The 21,339-nt window shown below is 41.0% G+C and overlaps 2 protein-coding genes across 2 annotated transcripts; both read left to right on the top strand.

Annotated features, from left to right (window-relative positions):
* The first annotated feature begins 5,966 nt into the window (after window positions 1-5,966).
* On the top strand, window positions 5,967-8,921 carry dusp2 (dual specificity phosphatase 2). The gene is made up of 4 exons (XM_063490571.1): window positions 5,967-6,557; window positions 6,868-6,986; window positions 7,140-7,359; window positions 7,918-8,921. The coding sequence occupies exons 1-4, from the start codon at window positions 6,170-6,172 to the stop codon at window positions 8,133-8,135; spliced, it is 945 nt and encodes a 314-aa protein (XP_063346641.1). The 5' UTR covers window positions 5,967-6,169; the 3' UTR covers window positions 8,136-8,921.
* A 5,496-nt stretch (window positions 8,922-14,417) lies between these two features.
* Window positions 14,418-20,047, top strand: adra2b (adrenoceptor alpha 2B). Its single transcript, XM_063490414.1, has 2 exons — window positions 14,418-15,240; window positions 15,421-20,047. The coding sequence occupies exon 2, from the start codon at window positions 15,444-15,446 to the stop codon at window positions 17,019-17,021; it is 1,578 nt and encodes a 525-aa protein (XP_063346484.1). The 5' UTR covers window positions 14,418-15,240; window positions 15,421-15,443; the 3' UTR covers window positions 17,022-20,047.
* The last annotated feature ends 1,292 nt before the right edge of the window (window positions 20,048-21,339 follow it).

The following is a 21,339-nucleotide window of genomic DNA, read 5'->3' on the forward strand; positions in this document are numbered from 1 at the left end:
CATGTGCGATATCAGTCTACGTAAATAAGGTCATTGTTTACATTTGAAGTGAATTACGGCGATAAGTTGTTTTCTCTGAAATTGTCGTCACTTCTTCCAGGAAGTGATGACAGCACCTTAGCAGCAGGTGTTAACTTAGATTTCCACCTCAAGTTCTGTGTGGTAATGGGTAATTCTGTGTTTACAATCTAAAAACAAAAAAGCAATTAAAAAAGAAACTAAATCGCTTCGTGTGTGATCCTTTTTTGTAGAATGATGATGAATCAGCAAAGAACAGCAACAGAACTGAGGAGAAGGAGGAAGGAGGAAAACGGGACAGAAAACGTGATGTGATAACTGAACTCAGTACAGTAAAAACACACTTCAATAACAGGAAGGTTTTTCTTCACTTCAGGTTTGGTTCAGGTTTTGTTTTGCAGTGAAATAAATTTCCCAGCAGAAAGTGCCATGTCATTTCTAGAAATCACGTGGAAGTGAGAATGCATTTTGGCAACATGCAAATGAGGCAAAACATGACATGGGTGTCATGTTTGAAAGACGTGAAAAATGAATCAAGCGAAGTGATGTCAGCCAAGGAACAAGTTTGCGGAGTAACAAAACCAGACTATACAACACAACTGAACTCAGAAATGCAGAAATTCCCCAGAAACCCCTCGACATTAAGCAACAGCTCACTGGAAGACAGTTATCTTTCTCTCGTTCCCCCTGAATGAAGCGATGTTGTTATCACGTGGGCGTTTATGAGAGGAATCAGGGATGAGGTAAATCTCCCGGATTACAGTGTTTTTCAGAGATTACTAACCACAGCCATCCAATTAATCCTGGATAATCCCCTTGTGGGGAAGGAGGGGGCTAAAGCCAGGAGCAGACGTTTTCATCAAAGATTCAACTAATGTTTAGTTACTCATCTGTTCATTCAGAAGTACACAATAAGGTCAAAAGCCCCTTTTTTAGCATTTGCATTATTACTCATGTTTTAGTCATTCTGTTTTCTGCCACACTTGATGATATCAGCTGCTTTGGTTTCAAATATAGTCTGTTTACTCTTCACACAGGCTCTGTCGTGATCTCAACGCCAGTGCTCGACGTCCGTCACGTATCATTTAGCTGCTTCTGGCTGCCTTCTTGTCTTGTTGTGCACATAGGAGGGGATGTTGGTGTGAAACCAAATTTCCTGTGAAAAGGCGCTAAGGAATCATCAACAACAGCAGCAAATTCACACCTGTCTTTTGCCATTGTGTCACATGAGGTCATGATTGGTAACAAAGAAAAGTAAGTGAAAGGTTTAAAAATGAAAGCAATCAGTTGATATTGTCTGAGTCACTGCCAATTGGAAGTCACCGGTGAATCGTTGCTCAGGTTTTCAGGGTAATTCCTGATGAGCGTATTTTAATCACTGAAAGCTGGCTTGGGTTATGAGCAAAGGCAAATGAAACAAAGGTCGCAACAGTGTGAGGGGGTGTGTGCGCGGAGGCTGAAAAAGAGAGAGGCTGTGGTCTGTCTGGATAGTGACAGGATGTATGTGTGGTGCTGTTTCCTGTCTGGCTCACTGGCATGGGGGCGAAAGCTGAAAAAAAATCTTTAAGACTCTCACACAGAGATAGTCGCGTCACAATCTTACAACTACGTGGGTTTATATGTGTTTGTGTTTTTAACCTAATATGCAGGCTGAGGCTACTGTAAATGCATGCTCAGCGACTTCACTGACAGCCATGATGAAGTGTGCAGTTTGAGTGTTTGTGTGCGCATACTGCTGTGGACTGAAATTGCAGCCTCAGCAGGGAGAGGGAATGACAAAGTGTGAGCACTGCTGGAGGAGCAGCAGGCAGCCACAGGGGAGGGCGAAGAGGGAAGTGGGAACAAGAAGAAAGTGGAGTCAGAGGTTTGAGTGGGAGAGATCTGTGGGAAGGCAGACTGATTTTTAATGTGGGTTATGAGGAAACGAGGACAAAGACGTCAGATTACGCCTCGTGATAAAAACCGTCCCACACTACACATAGAATATACTTTCACATCAGTGACCTATAGTGGTGGAATGACCTCAAGATTGTTGTCTTCACTGCCATAACAACTTTTATTGAAAAATAATTTAATAAAAGCATCAGAAAATACTCCTGAGATCCATTAAAGCACCTAAAACTTGGCTTTAGTGCTTGGGTGTTTATCAGTAGTTAAATATTCACAACTAAATATGTAAAATCCTACGAGTAATTACTAGCTATTGTTTGTTATGAGGTTAATGTGTTTGCATGGTTTGATCAGATCTGACCAAAAGTGGCTAACACATTCACTTGTCATCATATTTACATGTAGATATTAACAGATCTTGAGCCCACAATTACGCTCATGTACTTCAGACTGCTGAGATAATGACAAATACAGAACACAAAATCCAGAGTTCATTTAGGTCCCCCCCCCAACACACAACATGGAGGAGGCTTTGAAGTCACCAAAAAGTCACCAACATGGTAACTTAACTGTAACCATTCACCATGAATACCATCGGTCTGCTGCTCAGTCCCCCAAACAAAGAGTTTGTACTGTGTGATATTTGAAATTTAATTTTAAAAGGGAAATAAATTGTTTTATATTTCAAATTGAGAGGTGGCACTTTTTTTCTGTATTAGCCTGAAAGTCTTCTGCTAAGACTTCCATCTAATTTGTGACTTCTCTTGTTGATCACAATGCTTTTAAGTTACTGTAAGTCTGACAATATGTCATTTTTTTTTAAAGATACAGTACTGTGCAAAAGTCATGAATTATCTCTCATCTCTTCATGATGTGTTAGAAAAATTAGGAATGGGTTATTGAAATGTGCAAACATAAATCAAAAAAATGGACTGTTTTTTATGTAGTGCCTTTCTAGTCTCACTCATCCATTCACACACACACACACACACACATTCATACAGCATTTTATATATACCTAAGTGCTTTCTAACATTCTCACACTCATACTTCATCATGTGGACTGGAGGAGTCTGAGATCAATCCCCCGACCTTCCAGTTGGTAGAGAACCCGCTCTAACCCCCAGGACACAAGGAGGACAATTTTGGCTTAAAAATGGTAAAATCCATATCCTTTATCTTATAATTTTCTGTTATTTATTTATGGAAAGCAAATAATAAATCTTCAAAAATATATATATTTTTCCAGTTCATGCATCAAAGATACACTTCATGACATACTGTAGTTGCTGTCGCTTGACATGAACCTGTTACCAATACTCTGGAACCTGAAAAATATTGTTTAATAAATCGTTGACCCCAAAATAAGCTGCGCCAAAAATTGGCCAACCCCAAGGATTGGGTCCCCAGACACAAACGGAGTAATATAGTGTACGCTCTTAAGTGCCAGGAGGATTGCCATGATTTATACATCAGGGAAACCAAACAACGTCTGGTGAAGCGGATGGCACAACACAGAAGAGCTAACTTGTCAGGCCAGCACTCTGCAGTCTATTTACACCTACAGGCCAGTGGAGACTCTTTCAATGATGAGGAGGTACACATCCTGGACAGGGAAGAACGCTGGTTTGAGCGTGGAGTCAAGGAGGCCATTTACGTGAAAAGAGAAAGACCATCTCTGAATCGAGGAGGGGGCCTAAGGGTACATATTTCATCATCTTACAATGCTGTGATTGCAGCCATTCCCCAACTCTCTGTGAATGGTACTCATGGCCATTGATCAGTGGTCTTTGATCAGTGGCCATTGATCAGTGGTCTTTGATCAGTGGTCTTTGATCAGTGGTTGTTGATCAATGGTCATGACAATTTGCATATTAATGATCAAGGAACTGACCTCAAACCCATTGTTTATCCTTGTCTTCTTTTGGTAACGTGAGTAAAAAGGGTTGCACTGCTAACGGTGACACATTCAGTCTGGTCAGAAGAAAATATGTTAAAGACAGCTGGACTTTGGTCTGCCCATGACGTTAGCACATGATGTAATAATGTCACTTCCTCTTTGCCATTTCAGTCATTGTTTTGTATCTTCCTGCGCCAGACTATATAGGTTTTGGTAACAGGGTTGTACACGTGTTTGTGGGCAAAGTTTGAGTGCATAATTGTTGTTCTTTAAAATATGCTGAGGTTAAATAAATTGGTTTAACAATGAGAAACAAACAAATCCCCCCCCCCCCAAAAAAACAAAAAGGGTAGATTAAAAACTTATTGTTATATTTGACCTGCAGTGCGATTTTGAAGAAGTTGAAACAAGAGAAAAATTTTGGCGGATTTTTCAACGGCTGGGTTGACGCAGGTTCTCTTGTAATTTCTTTGAGTAGTGTTCATTAATACTTATCTGGGCTTCTTGAAGACTGTTTTCTCCACCATGTTTTACACATGGCAGATATTTGCTCACGTACCTCTCTCCACCGTACATATTGACGACAATTTGAACCAAAGATTTAAAATCTGGAATAGACTTGCTGCTACTCATTTTCTATCTCAAGTTCTCGTGCACACCTCAAGAGTGGCTTTTTGACAGCCACCATTCACTGGGATCATTTCTGAGGATGTTTTAGTGAACAGTAGATGGATTAGCTCAACAGATGCACCTCTCAGGTCCTGTATCAGGTCTTTGCTGCATTCATTTCCCCTATTTCTTAAGGACTAAATCAACTTGTTGGTGCAAAAAATCCGGTTTTATGTCTGTCAAAGTATTATCTTGAGCATTTTTCATAGATTCGATTGAAGAAATTGTAGCAAATTATGTGCTTTTACAATTGTTGGTACCAAAGTGCCTAAAGGCAAGACCTAAAGTTGTTGTTTTTTTGCTGAGTTTCCTGTTATGTGTAGACACAATACGGGTCTACATATCCTTTGAGTCAGGTGCCTTTTGTGCTTGAATGATTCATAGGTCAATGTCAAGCCGTTCAGGTATAAGGACTGAAAAAAGAAGTGAAAAAGCAGCCAATGTTCAAAGAAAAACTTTGAAAGGCCTTCAGAAAGTCTGCCGAACTAGTCCACTACACCACTTTAAAGCATTATTACATTATTACAAGAACTTGTTATTACATTGCTTCAAGAAATTCTAACTCCCTGGGAGCAAAGCAGTTTTATAAAATGAGGGCAGACTTGAAACTTGTGGATAGTCCTGTATTTTCAGAGTAAAAATTTCTCGGAACTGAAGTGCATCATGTCTTTTCCTTTGTGTCATTCCATCCACCGTCATTCAGCTATTAAAAATTTAGCGCTGTGCTATTTTGTGATGAATATGGTTAGTGCTTATTCAGAGTTAATCCCACATGTTTCTCATAGCACACCACAGACGCAGCTAAAATAAATGCAGTTTGAGGAAACTACCTGACCTTTTAAAATGCAGCTGTGAATTTCTCATAAACATTTACTTCTTGTTTCATACTTCAAGTAAAACACACTGGAGATCAGAAGTGGACAGGTCTGTGTTTAATAACCTACTTTTCACAATGCCCCTTTGCAAAAAAGAAATCCATGCACGGTAATCCATAAGTACCACACGCCTGAATCAATAATTAAATAATAAAATGTCTGTGCTTTTCGTGTATGCAGTGCAGCAGAGAATTTAGTTTTGCTTTTTTTAAATACTCCACAGAGCAGCAGAATAAAAACATTGTCAGTGCTGACATTTTATGTTTGCAGCATGGGCCTACAACAGAAAAACACGGTGGTGCGGGATTAATCTAAGCCGAAAAAAAACACTCAGCCTTCAGTCTTTCCGCTGAAGGCAGGCGTTTCGACCGGGTAGGGAGGGTTTTAGCTCTCAGTATAACGTCATTCAACATAAAAACACGGGATAACCCCAAACTCCGACCACGTGCGCGGTAGGAAAATAATTCTTGACGTCAGTGTCCATATGAGGAGTGCCGGCCAGACCAAATATGGTCGTTCCGCCTCTGACGTTGTTCCTACTGTGGAAAATAGGCGGGGTGACGCCGACCCCGCCTACCGCGCAGCCGTTATCAATGAACAAGTGAAACTATGAACCTAGAGCCGATTGTAACCGGCCTGCAGGAGAGTTCAACAAGAACTCACAATATTAAGTCTTTACTTTGAAATTTTTTGCATCTAAAATTGATACAACTTATACATTATATTTTTAAGGATTTTAAAAATCTTTTTACCTGTCTAAACTGACTATTTTTTACAATTTATTATTTTTAACTTAACTTTCAACTACTTTTCAACTATGAATTCAATCAACGAACCTTTGGAAATAACTGGCAACGAGTTGGTTCACATACTCAGGACCCCCCGGGATCAGTACACCTCTGCAGGGTGCGTAGTGCTGGACTGCAGACCATTTCTCGACTTTTCCTTGGCGCACATCTGCGAGTCCCGAAACGTGAACTGGAACGCCATGCTGCGTCGTAGATCCAAAAGTTCAGTGGTGGCTCTGGAGTGGCTCATTCCGGACAAGGCGCTCAGGGCCCGGCTCCAGAGTGGGGAGTTCTCCCCAGTGGTGGTGGTGGATGAGAGAAGCAGCTCCATGGCCGAGCTGAAGGCGGAGAGCGTGGCCCAGATGCTGCTCACCGCCCTGCAAAACGAAGTTCACACGCAGATCTGCTTTCTGCAAGGTAAAAAGCATCAGACGGTTTAAATCCATTTAAAAGCAAATATATTTACTTTTAAATAGTTTAATAAAATTGTTGTTGACGTTTTTTTTAATGAAATACTAACTCGTTAACGATCATCCATGCAATCATGATCGATTTGATCGAAAAGTGTTTCGATACTACCAAAACGATAAAGGAACCTTTAAAACATTTTTTCTGGATATAGTTCATGTTTATAACAGCATTGTTGTTATTTGGCACAGATCATACATTTAAAGAGGACATGTTGAAAGCTTACGGCTAACCTCATACTAATGTGACCTCTGTTTAGGTGGATTTGGGGCATTTTCTGAGGCCTATCCGGATCTTTGCTACACTTCAACCATCAATCACTGTGCAGTGGAGCCAGAGCCAAAAGTGACAGGCCGCAGAACACCCGCGTATGATCAGGTGAGCTAAAATTTATAATACAAGATTTAAAAACAGAATATTACAATTAAAACGTTTTTGTTTGTTTGTTTTGTTTTGTTTTTTGTGTGATGAAAAGCCACAGACAAGACGAGACGAAACAGTTTAGTGATTGTTTTTGTTGTCAAATTACAGGATGGTCCCGTGGAGCTGCTACCTTTCTTGTTTTTGGGCAGTGCCATCCACTCGTCCCGCAGAGAGACTCTGGCTGCAGCCGGCATCACAGCTGTGCTCAACGTGTCCTCCACCTGTCCCAACTTCTATGAAGGGGAGTTTCAGTACCTGCGACTCACTGTGGAGGACACACTGGCTGCAGACATCAGAGCCTGCTTTTCTGCCGCAATTGCATTCATTGGTGAGTATTTCCAAACTGTGTTAGTGTGTGACCTCTGAAATGAGAGTCCAGTCCAGTGTTTGCTCACAGAAATGTCAGTCCAAACTCCAGCAAAGATAGAAGGCCCACTAAGAAAATTAAATCCATGTTAAATAAGCCTCCCCTTTGTATTTTTTAATAAAAACTGATAAAATTTTAAGCACCTTAAACTCCATAATCCATTTTCAGTCCTACACTTGGGGACCAACAATGTAATCATTAATGATCTGGTTACAAAACAACTGGATTATGCCGCTTAAGCTTGAGGAAAGAGTTTATTAACACCTGGTGGTTTTTATGAGCTTGTTTTGACCAGCTTTCCTTCTACAGTTGAGTTCAGGGGAAGGTGGAATTTGATTTAAAGGAACTTCCATTATAGCAGTGACTAGTGACTGAACGCTCATTTCCGGGGTGACAGCTCGTTTAGCCCAACTTTCTGTGCTGTCTGTTCGTAAAACATTACCGCCGATGTGAAATGAAGCACGGTATGCTGATTGCTCTTCCTGTTTTTGTCTCTTTCTCTTCCGTTTCCACATATAGACTCGGTGAAGCAGAGCGGTGGAAGGGTGCTGGTGCACTGTCAGGCAGGTATATCCCGTTCAGCCACCATCTGTCTGGCCTACCTCATGCACACTCAACGTGTCCGGCTGGACGAGGCGTTCGACTTCGTCAAGCAGCGGCGTCACGTCATCTCGCCAAACCTGGCTTTCATGGGACAGCTGCTGCAGTTTGAGACTGATGTTCTGTGTCAGGGATGAAGGCACAAATCCATCTGTGAAATTTAACTGACTCTCCTGCCTCTTGGCATATTGCGTTGGATTCGCTGCACTACCAGGACTCAAACCACATGCATAAATGTGTTGTTGGTACTGTTGAAAAGTTCACTTTGTACATTCAGAGGAAAGCTAAATGTGTTGCTGGCATCACATGGTTGCAGTCATATTTTGAAAATGCCATATTTTAGCAATGTAAACCACAGTGTCATGGAAACATTATGAACAACTGTGATTCTGAGCCAGCTAGCTGGAACAGCTATGAGGTAATTTCCCTGACGTTATACTTGAGTGGAGTTATGCCTGCCTGTTTGGTTTGTGTGTGTGTGTGTGTGTGTGTGTGTGTGTGTGTGTGTGTGTGTGTGTGTGTGTGTGTGTGTGTGTGTGTGTGTGTGCACGTGCAGGTGTGTTATTTTGTTTGACTTCTGTGCCTGATTGATTGAAAGGACTGACTTATTTTCATACACTTTTAACCACTGTGACATGATATGTCTTTTGTAAGGAAACACTGTGTTATCTTCTTATAGCAATAGTTCATTATTCTCACGTTTAGAAAGTTAGAAATGCACTTACCACGGCTGGTATCATTCTATATCCTGAGACAGATTGGTACACTCAAACTGGAAAAAGTTGTTTTTGTTTTTTTTTAATTGTGTAAATATGTTTTGTTATTTATTTCAGTATTTCTTATGACAGTGTTACTGACATCAATAACTCTTACTGCACTTTATACCTTTGGCTTCCTGCTGTTTTTCCACTGAAATAAAACATGCTGGAACATATCAAAACCGTGTGAGCGGTAAAAACTGTTTTACACACTACTGTCCACCACACCTCACTACTTGTACTACTTATACACACTGATCCAGTCATTGTTCACCACACAGACAAAACAATGAGGCCATCGAGTCCCAGGTGCATTTCAGTGTTTTCAGAGCGCATTACAAATGCATAATTTCCCACGCTGACCTTGCTGCACTCGGTTGCTCTTGCTGAATCAGAAGGCATTAAAAAACATTGGGCTGCTGAGCGTTTTCATGGATTATCCTGTGGCAAGTGGGTTTTACAGTCTGAAGTCCCTTTTGACCTCAACAGCCAGCAATGGGAATTTCACATCCACTCATTCAACTAACATGAATCGCTTTAGGCACATGACAGGAAGTCTGGCAAAAAAATTACAGGTAAGAGGGAAAGTCATTAAAGTTATTTCTAATCAGGAAGTTTGGAAAGTCCAAAACACCTATTTGTATTTATAGCATTTTAATCTGACTAAAACCAGTTTTAAACAGGTAAATAATATAAATTACTGCACTTTTTTCTTTATTTTCAAATTTCAGCTTTACTTTTATCATTATTGTCAAGGCTCATGGTTGTTTCGACACAGTATTAAAAAACCAGTCAGCTCTATATTCAAATGGTTCAACTGAAATAACAAAGAACTATTACCAACACTTGCGAAAAGACCACCTACCACTATCACCACTGCTTCATTTCCTGATGCTAATTAAGCCACCCACACTTCTGTTTTGGCCATAGCTAAAGTAGTCCACTTCCTCTCATGCGCAAATATCCATTACCCAACACGTAAGCAAGCGTAGCTGTTCTGCTTGACTTCTTTCTTCCATTAGCCACAGTTTTCCATGCAGAGGGCAAAGAAATGCCCAGTGGTTTTCAGGTTGGACTTGAAACTGAGTGATCACGTTAAATAAAGCCCCTAAAAAACTGCATGTAATGTGGTGTGAGTCCATTTAAACATACTCATCAAAAGCACACAGACATGAGCTCAAACTTATTTTTTTTATGTATGTTTTCATCATTTTTCTTAGTCTTCCATCAGATACATTTCTTAAAACTTTATTTCTTGCTTTTGCTGAGGGGGTTGGGGCTCAGATTTAATTTTAGAAAAAAAAAATAAACATCCTTATTTTCTAATCTATTCAATGTTGATCTTTATATTTCAGGCCAAAATAAACACTTTCCACTCTTCTGAAACCATCGGAGGGTGATCTGTTTTTCCATCGGCTTCTTTGTAAATCACTTTAGATGAATGAGTTCAACAAAAACAGGAAAAAAGAAAGAAAGATAAACAAATATTTGATTTTGGAGCAGATCAAAACTAAACAAACATTAGTAAGAAGTAACTAAGTACAAATACTCATCACCAATTTGGAGGTTTTATTATATCTGTTCATTTTATTCTATTTATTTAATAGTGTGCTTTTTGCTCGACTACTGCTGCTATGGTCACCAGTTAAGATTTTACTTTTAAGAGACCTGTGTTTAAGCTTGAAATTAGAACTCACTGTTAATGATTAAACCGGTGCATCAAATGGTTTAAATAAACTGTAAAAAAAAAAAAAAAATGTAATCATAAAAACAAAAGAGATATGGGGAATCTAGAATAAAATGTGGTATTTGGTTTCTGTAACCAGATTTAGGTTTGTACAGCAAGATTAATACTTTCTAAAAAAGTAGTATTATACACATATATGACATACAGCTCAAAAATGCTAGATACACGTTGATATATCAGAACTGATAAACAAATAATATAATATACATATATAAAATATCAGTCTCAAAACCCTTTCCCTTCAGTGCACAGTTTATTAATAGCCTACTTTAAGTCATATGATGATAATACTTGTGCATTAAGCAGACATTTACACAAGACTTTGATTTGTATTATTGGTATTTTGGCACTGTTACTATACTGTTACTATAGTTAAGCAACTATACTGGTACTACTTTCACTGCCGCAGGTGATTTCAAAAGAAATGAAGACAACACAGATTGTTCCCTGTGTTGTCTTCAAAACAGTCCGTGCTGGATACGTTTTTAGTGAAACAGTGCTCTCTAGTGACAACTTTTGGAATGAAAAGAAATTAATAATGATTCAAAAGTATCCAGCAGATGATGCCAGCAGACTGTTTATTAACTAAGGCCACCTTTGATTTGGAAGATAGCGCAGAAAACCAAGTAGTATAGCTCTTTCGCACACACACACACTTCCAATGTGCATTTTAGACATTAAATCAGCACTGGTGCCATTTAATTTGTCCTCAAATACCAGTACAGGAAACAGACTGTATTACCTCCCCTCTACTTGAATGCGGCTCTCATCAGTCAGTTACGACTCAGTCAGTCTGCCTCATTAATAAAACTGACTCAAACTGTAGGTCCCATCTGTGTCCAGATAAAACTAGGCCAATCATATTACACGAGGCTCTGGAAACACGTAATGATGTACATGTGTAGCGTACTGTATGTACAAAAGGAAGCATATAAGAGATTAGGGATTAGCAGAGAGGATCACACTTCCTTTGGACATGGCATTACACAGTGTTTGTTATCTACGGCTGAAGACTGTGTCACTCAAAACAAGAAATCCCATTTGGAGAAAACCACATGATGAGGATGAGCAACACGATACTGTAAGCTGGAGAATTACAATGCATTCATGTAACATGCACGCACGCACACACGCACTGACCTGCATGCACACACACACATGCACAGAGGTGTAGTTATTTGGGAAAATGACTGCATGGTCATTTGGGAGCACTCCCTGTAATTGTTTGCAGGTTGCACACACACACACACACACACACACACACACACACACACAAACATATTTGTACCTTCATGGCTAATGGATAACACATTCCTCAGTCCAGTCATGGGTATGTTAGAGAGAGAATAATATATTTTGCTATGTATGGATATTTTCTCCAAACTGTGTACTATAGAACATTACAGGACTGGTTTACCTACTGAGGCCTCTGGAAACCTTCAAATAAACAGGAGAAAAAGGAGGGACCTCACTCTGTCGTCAAAGTGGGACAAAACTCACTGACCCTAATACAGAGCTTAACTTGAAAGACAAGACGTACCTTTTCTGGCTAAAATTTTCCTTGATCGCCACACACCATCTCTCTCAAGGTTTATAAATCACACACTGGTACACATTATAGTATGAGTACCTGAGTGTACACACCCACACATAAAAAACAGAAAACCATTTTAAGCCAGTAATTCCAAAAGGTCTAAATTGAAAGCTTCCAAAGGGCAGGTATTGTGCTATAATTGATTTGGACCAGAACTATAATGTCCACAGACTCCCACCAGACCACAGCCCTACATTATTCTGACCTGCAGTAATCTCATTTTTAAGACCCTGTTAAAAACTTAAGGAATTAAAAAGACATTTGAAGTTATTTTGAACACAATGAAACTGTTCAAAAGCTCCTGGAGTTTTTGGTTTTTTTTGTTTGTTTTTTTAAGAGTGAGAGTCCTTTCCAGACCAAGTACAAACTTTTCCAGTGTGGATATCAAAGAAAAATTGCTTATCCACTGTGGGTGATCCATGGCAGCAGAGTTCCCTCCAGGCTTGTGAACTGTATGTGTGAGTGCGTGCATGCTTGTATATCACATGCTCTTACACAACAGGCACTTCAAAAGCAGTGTACTGTGCACCGAACACTGTGTGCCGCTCACTCTCTATAACCTCGGCATCACTGACATACCCCTCACCCCCAGAATGCATTTTCAGCGTGTTACAAAGCATGGTTCACCCACGGAAACAGAGACACTTGATTGGAGTGCACTCTCCTGCTAAAAGCTTTATTCTCTCTCCCTTTATATTTAGATTCTGTAGCGTGGAGCGAGAAATGTACAACCGTTATTGACTGCTGCTTCTGGTCACAGAATCAGAGAGCAGGCCACCCAATTGTAATTCCATGGGTGGCTAGCTGGGCTTCTTCCTCATTAGAACAGCAATGTGTGGGGGACGCACTACAAAAACAAACAAACAGAACCACTACCCACACATCATTCATAAGATCGTGTGTGTGTATGACCGGTAAATGTGTGTGTTGTTTGTTTGTGTGCGTTTATTTCACAGAGGCCACCTACCTACTTTCAAACAGCACAGGATAAACTCTGCTGCTGTTTGTTTTATGGCCAAGTTAAACAGCCAGTATGACGTAGGTTTCAATGGATAATTGAACATTCAGGCCCTTGATCTCAGGTAGGCAACAAATCAGAGGGATGATAGATGTCTCTTCTTCTAGGGATAGGAAGTGTTGCATGGTGCATAACTGCAGAGGGATTCAAATAGAAGTCAAGTGATGATGTAAATGCATGAGCACAGAACATTACAATGAGTGCCTTATTCCCTCTCCCTGCGCCTCGCACAGTGAGCAGAGGTGGAAGGTAACACGGTGCGTTTATCCAGGGAGTGGAGAGGTAGATGAGCATGAGGAGATTTCAGATTTCATAAGGACATAATTCACTTTTACTGCACCATTTAATTGATGGTTGTCATTACCCATGGACTGGATTTTATATGCAAAATCTGTAACTACATAAAATGTATGATTCATTGCTTTAGATCCTCAATCCAGAGGGTGGACCAGTCAGTGCCTAATGCATCAATAATTTAAATCTCCGAAGGGGTTCATCTTTCAAAATGAAGGATTTGTTTTATTAGAATTCTTGGACATTTGTGGTTTTACTGCATTATAAAGGTGTGACTACTTTCTCGCACGTAAAATTGAGCCTGCCTTTGTGATTATGAGCTGGCAATCTGTATCGATTTGGACGCTCACAAAACACATTGAACTGTGCACATAAACCCTGCCTCAAACACTGAGGTGTTTTTCAGCTTGTACAATCTTAGACACTGTGCTTACCTTACCTAATCTCATTAAAAATCTGAGAAAAAGCTTTTAACAAGACTGGGCAGCTAAAACGTGGATGGCATTTCCCTTTAGTATTACACTGCGCCTTTATCTAGACCTCCAGCACTGAAGGAGTTATTGAGGACTAAGTGAAAAAATCGTTTAAAAACCAAAGAATGATATAATGTCACACAGGCTTTTTGCTTGAAAAGCATAAATGTGAAGTTGCCACATCTTGAGGAAAAATGATGATGGTGATGGTAATGATGACTGTGCTGTTTACCCTGGAGTCCCTGGAATGAAACAAATGTTTTCAGTAAAGCAGATGGCATCGTCTCTGCACTCCCAGCTGGACATCACAGCGTCCTGTGGAGTTAATTGACCGGAGCAGTGCCACACAACAAGCCATTTCTAATATAACTGCGTTGGCTGAGACGCTTGGGTATAGATATAATTTGGGAGGTGGGGGGCTGTACAAGGATGGAGGAAGCAAACATCCCATGACGCTTGGCTTCACAGTGACATCACCGGGTCTAAAAGAAGAGGGAGATGGGAGGCACCCCACTTATTAGGTTTCGTCGTAAGGTCCTGTTCACAAGTGAAGATGCTGCTGCCCCTCTGCGAGGAAATCTGCGAGGTGCATCAGCGGAGCGGCTGAATCATGGCATCCCGGTAAACTTCTGAAGCGCCAGGGACCAGAAAAAAAAACTCCTGAGACGCACCGACTTGAGCTGCTCTGCGAGGATCTTTTTACTACTGAAACAACAACACGTTTTGAAAGCAGATGTGACATCGTGCGCAGGAGAGCTTGAGGTTGTTCTTTGTGTTCTTTCTTGATTGGAAACGCTGGCATTCCTGTGAAACATCATAATCTTTCAACAGACAATCAGTGTAAATATCCCACCGCATTGGTTTTATTTCGCGTCATCTAAAATCACTCTTTTATTTTTCGCTATTCGAATGAGATTGTCAGGTATACGCGCGTCTCCAAACGAGGACGCACGGAAATCAGACCAATTTACTCTAATCTGATCTCTGATATCCAACAACGCCTCACCGTAAATGGCCCCAAATTAGATTGTTTTAAATTAAATCTTTCCATTTTCATGACATTAACTGAAAAAGGATCGGTCTGTGTAAAAAATCAAGTTTTAGTTCTTCAGGGTGCGATGTAACTCTGCGAGGGCGAACGCCCAGCAGTGATTTTTTTTTTTTTTTTCTGTTTCCGTTTTTGTGGAGAAGAACGGGTTTTGAAAAGTGGCAATGCGTTTTGATTGAAAAGATCCGCGTCTTGACGCGTTCCCCAGGACTGTTTGTTGCACATAAAATGGATTTGGAAGACCTGCCGTGGAGGGTGCAAGGGAGTGATCGTTTGCGAACAACACAGTGACAAAACTAGAACGGCTGAGGTAAATATGCCAAATAATTATCAATTTATTACAAAATGTATTTTAATGTAAATGTACTGTTTTATTAAGGACAAAAATGCGTGATAATCTAAGAGTGTTTAACACTTTATACATTTTTAAAAATATTTTGCATGTTTATTTGTTTGTTTGTGTTTTTGTTTGCTTGTTTTAAATTTAAAGCCTCCTGGAAAAATAATCCCAGCATGGCCTCGGTTCAGGACAGCGGCTGCTCCATGGAGCTGAGTGGCTGGAACAGCAGTGTGAGCGGCTCGGGATCCTCCGTGCCATGCAACCAGAGTGTCCTAAAGCCTGCCCCCTACTCCCCGGAAGCAACGGCGGCCTTTGCCACCGCCATAACCTTAATGGTCATCTTCACTATCGTCGGGAACATCATGGTCATCATCGCTGTCCTAACCAGCCGGTCACTCCGAGGTCCGCAGAATCTGTTCTTGGTGTCATTAGCTGCTGCGGACATTTTAGTGGCTACACTCATCATCCCCTTTTCTTTAGCCAACGAACTGCTTGGCTACTGGTACTTCAAGTCTCTGTGGTGTGAGATCTACCTGGCGCTGGACGTGCTGTTCTGCACCTCCTCCATCGTGCACCTGTGTGCCATCTCATTGGACCGCTACCTGTCAATCTCCAGGGTCACTTACGGACGTCAGCGGACACCCAGACGCATCAAAGCCGCTATTGTGGTAGTGTGGCTCATCTCTGCCATTATCTCCTTCCCTCCCCTGCTCTCTTTGAACAAGAGTGAGGGAGGCGACAAGGGGAGTGAGAGAGGACCTCAGTGCCAGCTGAATGATGAGCGCTGGTACATCCTTTACTCCACCATTGGCTCCTTCTTCGCTCCATGTCTCATCATGATCCTGGTCTACATAAGAATTTACCAAATAGCCAAGCAGAGAACACGCTGCCCGCCAGGAGAGCCCAGGAAAGATGGGGTTGGCTGTGCAACGCCAAGTCAGCCTCCTCGGCATGTACAAGCCAATGGGAAGGATGAAGAAGAAAGCACACCTCCTTCGTCCAACAAAACCTCAAATGCCAGACCCCCCACCCTCGCTATTACACCTTCTCCAGCTCCAGCGGAGTCTCAAACCTCCCCAAATCCCACACCCAATAATCTCCTGCAGCCTCCATCCCCTTCTCCAGCCGTGCCCACGGCCACAGAGGTTGATACCTCTTCACAAGTCCCCTCAACCCCCTCCACTGTGCCTCAGTCTGCCACCAAGACTAAAGCGGAGGGGAAAAAGGGCAAGCGTCTGGAAAAGAAAAAGGCTGACAATAACAATGCTGACAGCTCAAGCACAGAGAGCGATATGGAGCACAGCCATGGAGGGGGACGCGGCAGCACCAGCATGCCAGGGTCTCCTGCTGGAGGGGGGATCCACTCCCCAGCCTCAGTCAAGCGCTACCGCGACATGATTGCCACTTCAAAGGGGGCTCGTCTGGTGCCAGGGAGAAAGTCAAAAACAGATAACAACCCTGGAGCAGCGAGGCGTAAAGCCATGGTCAACAGAGAGAAACGTTTCACCTTTGTCCTGGCAGTGGTCATTGGTGTCTTTATGGTGTGCTGGTTCCCCTTCTTCTTCTCCTACTCTCTCCAGGCAGTGTGCCCAGAGACTTGCACCATCCCAGGTCCACTCTTTACATTTTTCTTCTGGATTGGTTACTGCAACTCCTCACTCAACCCAGTCATATACACTATCTTTAACAAAGACTTTAGAAAGGCCTTCAAAAAGATACTGTGCAGAAGCACCAAGGGTACTTTCTTTTAGCACATAAAATTGCTGTATAGAAAATGGACATTTCTGAGGCATAAAAAAACAAAACAAAACAAAACAAAAAACAATCATGTTCCAGAACACTTAAAGGGCTGTTTAAAAAAATATGTCACACGTAAAAACTGAGAGCCACTTTTACAGCCACAACGTGTAAACACAAAACCCGGACTGTGAAATCTCAGCTTGCAGCTGGTTGACAGATTTTTACAGAGTGAAGCGAAGAAACAGACGAAGAAAAAGCAGCTGAGCTGAGCTATTAACCTGCTTAGTACTTTAGTATTTCTGATAAGATTTTGAATCCAAAGTTTTATCTTTAGATGACAAGGAATAATAGATAATCCTGGGAGACAGAGGGGGGCAGCATGATAGAAGAAATGTAAATACACTATAAAACTTATAGAAGGCGTCAAAGAAAACAGAAAACAAGTGGGAATTAACTCTGTGAATTAATACAACATATTTTTTTATACATGTTTTGTAGTTATTAAAAACTTTGGGACTAAAGAAGACAGGTAAAAGTAAGGACAAGTGGCCTTAGATTCCTGTGAGCCTAGGGCCCTTTACTTATCAATAGACAACACAAGGAGCACACAAGATTAGTGATGATTTCCTACGTCTGCAGTTTCAACTGCGTCTGTAGTCTCAATTGCAAAGCTGCAGGGCAAACATGTGTTCCTTGATTTTTATCTAAAAATGCAACAACAAGAGAAGGTTGCTGACGATCTCAAATGTGATAGCACAAACAAGGGCACCCTTTCAGACTTAACTCGTAGATTTTGTGCAGAAAGCCTTCATGTGAAGCCCTGCCACCTTGCTTTTGGCTTCACTGGTCATAATGGACACTCAGGTTGTTTATAATGACACTCTTGGCTTTCACCTTTCATGAAATATTCAGTAAAAATTAACTTTGGATGATGGACTTGATATAAAATCCCATGTATGATGCTGAGAAGTAGACGAAAAGTGATGAGACTGCATCTCATACTCTTAGCTTACAGTTTTCTTTCTTTTAACTTAACCTGTAGAATCACCCTAATTGACTTGCCTGAGCTTCTCTTCCAATGAACTGCCTCAGTATTTGGACTTTCGAGCAACATTCAAAGCTACTTAGAGCATCTTCAAACCCTCTCAGTGGTTTTTCACAGTATCAAATGGGAGGTGTATCGCCTAAAAATAAAAACCACCAGATTCTTATCATTCTACTGGCAAGCATTAACTTTCACAAAACAAATCCTGCTTTGTGCAGCATTATTTACCAGGTAAACATTTTATATTGACTGTAACACCGAGATGAACAATGCAATTATGGACGTGTGATGTTCCCCCTAATTACACCTACAGGGGTTATACTGAGAACTGTTTGTCTGAGTCACTCCTTACCGATGCCTCTGGCACATCATCTTCTGCAGTGGACCTCTACATGGCACATTCGACTCGTTGCTGAGAGGCAAGAAGATGAATGGTACTTTTATTTTTCTCACCAAGACACTAAAGCTTTGTGAGTTTCCTGGACAAGAAAACAAAGAAGGAAAAAAAAAAGAAAATGTGTCTGTAACTGTGAACAGCACATGTTTATTGATTCAATGGGACAAGGGCTGTCAGCAGCAACACATCAATTTAGTAACTGTCTAATTTTGCTGACTTGTGTGAACGTGTGCGTGTATGTGGGCGAGTGTGCGAGCGTGCATGCGTGTTGACTCTTGTTTTTCCTTAAAAAGTGTCAGTGCCTCCTCTGGCTGCTATGTACTACAGATCTACTGTACTGACAGATTTCCTGCATCACATAGTTGTCTGTAATGTTTATGATGAATTTGGAGGAAAGATCGGTAGTATGTCACTACACTGGGACAGTCTTAATGATCTAAAAGTGAATGTTTTTTCTGTGACATCGAGTACATGGCTTTTTAAAGATCACCCTCAAGGGACCAAAGAGCCTCACAGGACACCAGCCTGACTCAGTGAAATCTGGCCCTGTGTTTCTGTAATGAAATATCAGTTTATACTTGGTGTATGTGACGGGAGGCAAAGATTGAAAACACTGTATTATTTATTTCAAACCAGTTTGTGTGTTCTGTTACCTATTTATTGTTCAGTTACTGTGCTTTTATTCTGAAAAAAATCAATCGAATTGGAAGCGATCAGAGACTGAAAAGACTGTACAGAGTTTTAATATCCTGAACAAGAGCAACATTGACTTCTGCCATCAAGCTCTTGCTTTGTGAGACTGAGCTATATTTAAGCTTGGGGTCGGGGGGGACGCATTTGTGTTGAACTGAAGGAACATGAACTTTGAGTTATGTGCATACAATGCAACATTTATTCATCATTGTTTCATCTAGTTATAGTACAGTGAAATGTTCAATCAGAGATACAAGCACACGCATTGATGTACAATCTATATCGCAACAGAAAAATGTCTCCTCACCAGTGCTACTGCTGTCAGATGTCTCCTGAAAAAGTAATGAAACATGAAAATGTCAATAGCAACCATAGCCAGTTTCATTTGGATGATTTGCAGTGCATTAAGGCTCCAATCCATATCATGCAGAGCTGCTGGGAGATTTAAATAACTGATGAAACCAAATGGTTGCAAGCAAGAGCTCTGTGCACTTATACAACTGTTCCCTGTCCTCATTTAAAATGATTATTTTCTCTCCAGTAATACAAACAGCTATAGCAACTCAATTATGACAAAAATAGCCACAGAGGTCATGGATTCATGGCTGCTTCCAATAAATATGAGTTGCAATGCTGCTCAAACTTACCATTCATGGCTTTATGTGGTGAGACTGCTGCTTTGTTTGTTTGTTTTTTAAAAAGTAAGAATTATAGCTTAAAGGTGACAGATGCAGTATTCTGCCTGTTGAGCACCATCCTTTTCCCGGAAACCGCCTGAATTGTCTTTTCCCCAACTGTGTTTGGACCAAACTGCCTGGTCTGAGCTTTGCAATCTTCTATCTCCCATCTGTCATCATCTCCTTCCAGTTTGGAAATAAAGCTGCTTGAAAAAGCACAAGTCATTCCCTGGTTCGTTTGTTTTATACATCTCCACATGATACAACAATAATAATAATAACGATAATGATAATAAAAATCATTTCCAGACAGAGAATTAGCAGTAAGTTGTTTCACAAATCTGTGATGTTTTCCTGGCATACATGTCAAACCGAAGAGCAATGCAAAGCAATTTCCAGCCATTATGAAATAGCCTTAAATGGCAACACAACTTGGGGAAATAGTCCATAACACTGTGGGTTGATGGCTGTTCAAGATGTCACTGCAAAATCTCCTATCACAGTGGGACATGAGAAGTAGGCCGTAGCAGAAACAGCATAATGTCACCTACTGCCAGCGAACACAGAGGAAGTCTGTAAGGAATTAGAGCATGTTTCCAAATATCACACACAGACACATACACACACTTCCCGCACTGACTGTCTCATATTCTATTCAAGTCATGAAAGTCATGTTCAGTCCACACACAGAGTCAGACACACACACACACTTGTTGTGACAGCTTGTTATATTTGAGGTCATCAGGCCTATGGTGAATTGTAATTGATTTATGCTGATGTGCTGTTTGGCCATTTCTCTCCACTGAATCGAGCCTTTCTGTCCTGCTTTACCTTCACACACACACACACACACAAGTTTCCACTCAAAGAACACCAAAATGATGTTTCATTTCCATATTCAGCACTGTGTATGAACAGATAACTTATCATAGCCAAGCAATGGGAGCAGTGAGCTGTATGTTTACAATGTTGTATATTCACACAAACACAGTGTCCCTAAGCCCCTTATTCTCTGGCCTCAGCTAGAATATAAAGCAGGCCTGATTGGGGCGGTGGACTCTCCAGGGCAAAAATGGAAAGAGTCCAACTACCACGACACTCAACACATTAGCTTCTTACTCACAAAAGACAGTGGACAGACTCCTAAACAAGCGAAGCCGAGACATGCAAGGACACACTCGGACGCATACTGAAACACAGATGCACATCAAGTTTCATTTAGAGATTTATGATGGATTTAGTATTGCTCTGTATGAATATGTATGTGTTTAGAGGGCGTTCTAGCGCCGAGCATTTTCCTTTTCCAATCTCATCCACGATATAATGCCAGATAAATTTCTTCCCCCTGTAATTTGGCTGTTGAAAACACCCAAGAGGCAGAATGGAAAATGAGAGACAGAACAGAGGCAAGCTCTCTACCCATCGAAGGTGAAGATATTAAAATGCACTCTCGCTTGGTGAAGGCTGTGATAAAAAATGTCATTTTTAGGGGGCATGGGCAATTATGATTAAAATCG

The sequence above is a fragment of the Pelmatolapia mariae genome, linkage group LG12, assembly GCF_036321145.2.
Source record: "Pelmatolapia mariae isolate MD_Pm_ZW linkage group LG12, Pm_UMD_F_2, whole genome shotgun sequence".
In the NCBI taxonomy this organism is placed as follows: domain Eukaryota; kingdom Metazoa; phylum Chordata; class Actinopteri; order Cichliformes; family Cichlidae; genus Pelmatolapia; species Pelmatolapia mariae.

Excerpts from the sequence above, each read along its gene's own strand:
- dusp2 (XM_063490571.1), top strand. The coding sequence starts at position 6,170 with ATGAATTCAATCAACGAACCTTTGGAAATAACTGGCAACGAGTTGGTT. Across the intron at positions 6,987-7,139 it reads GAACACCCGCGTATGATCAG|GATGGTCCCGTGGAGCTGCT; the intron begins GTGAGCTAAAAT and ends GTCAAATTACAG. Across the intron at positions 7,360-7,917 it reads TGCCGCAATTGCATTCATTG|ACTCGGTGAAGCAGAGCGGT; the intron begins GTGAGTATTTCC and ends TTCCACATATAG.
- adra2b (XM_063490414.1), top strand. The coding sequence starts at position 15,444 with ATGGCCTCGGTTCAGGACAGCGGCTGCTCCATGGAGCTGAGTGGCTGG.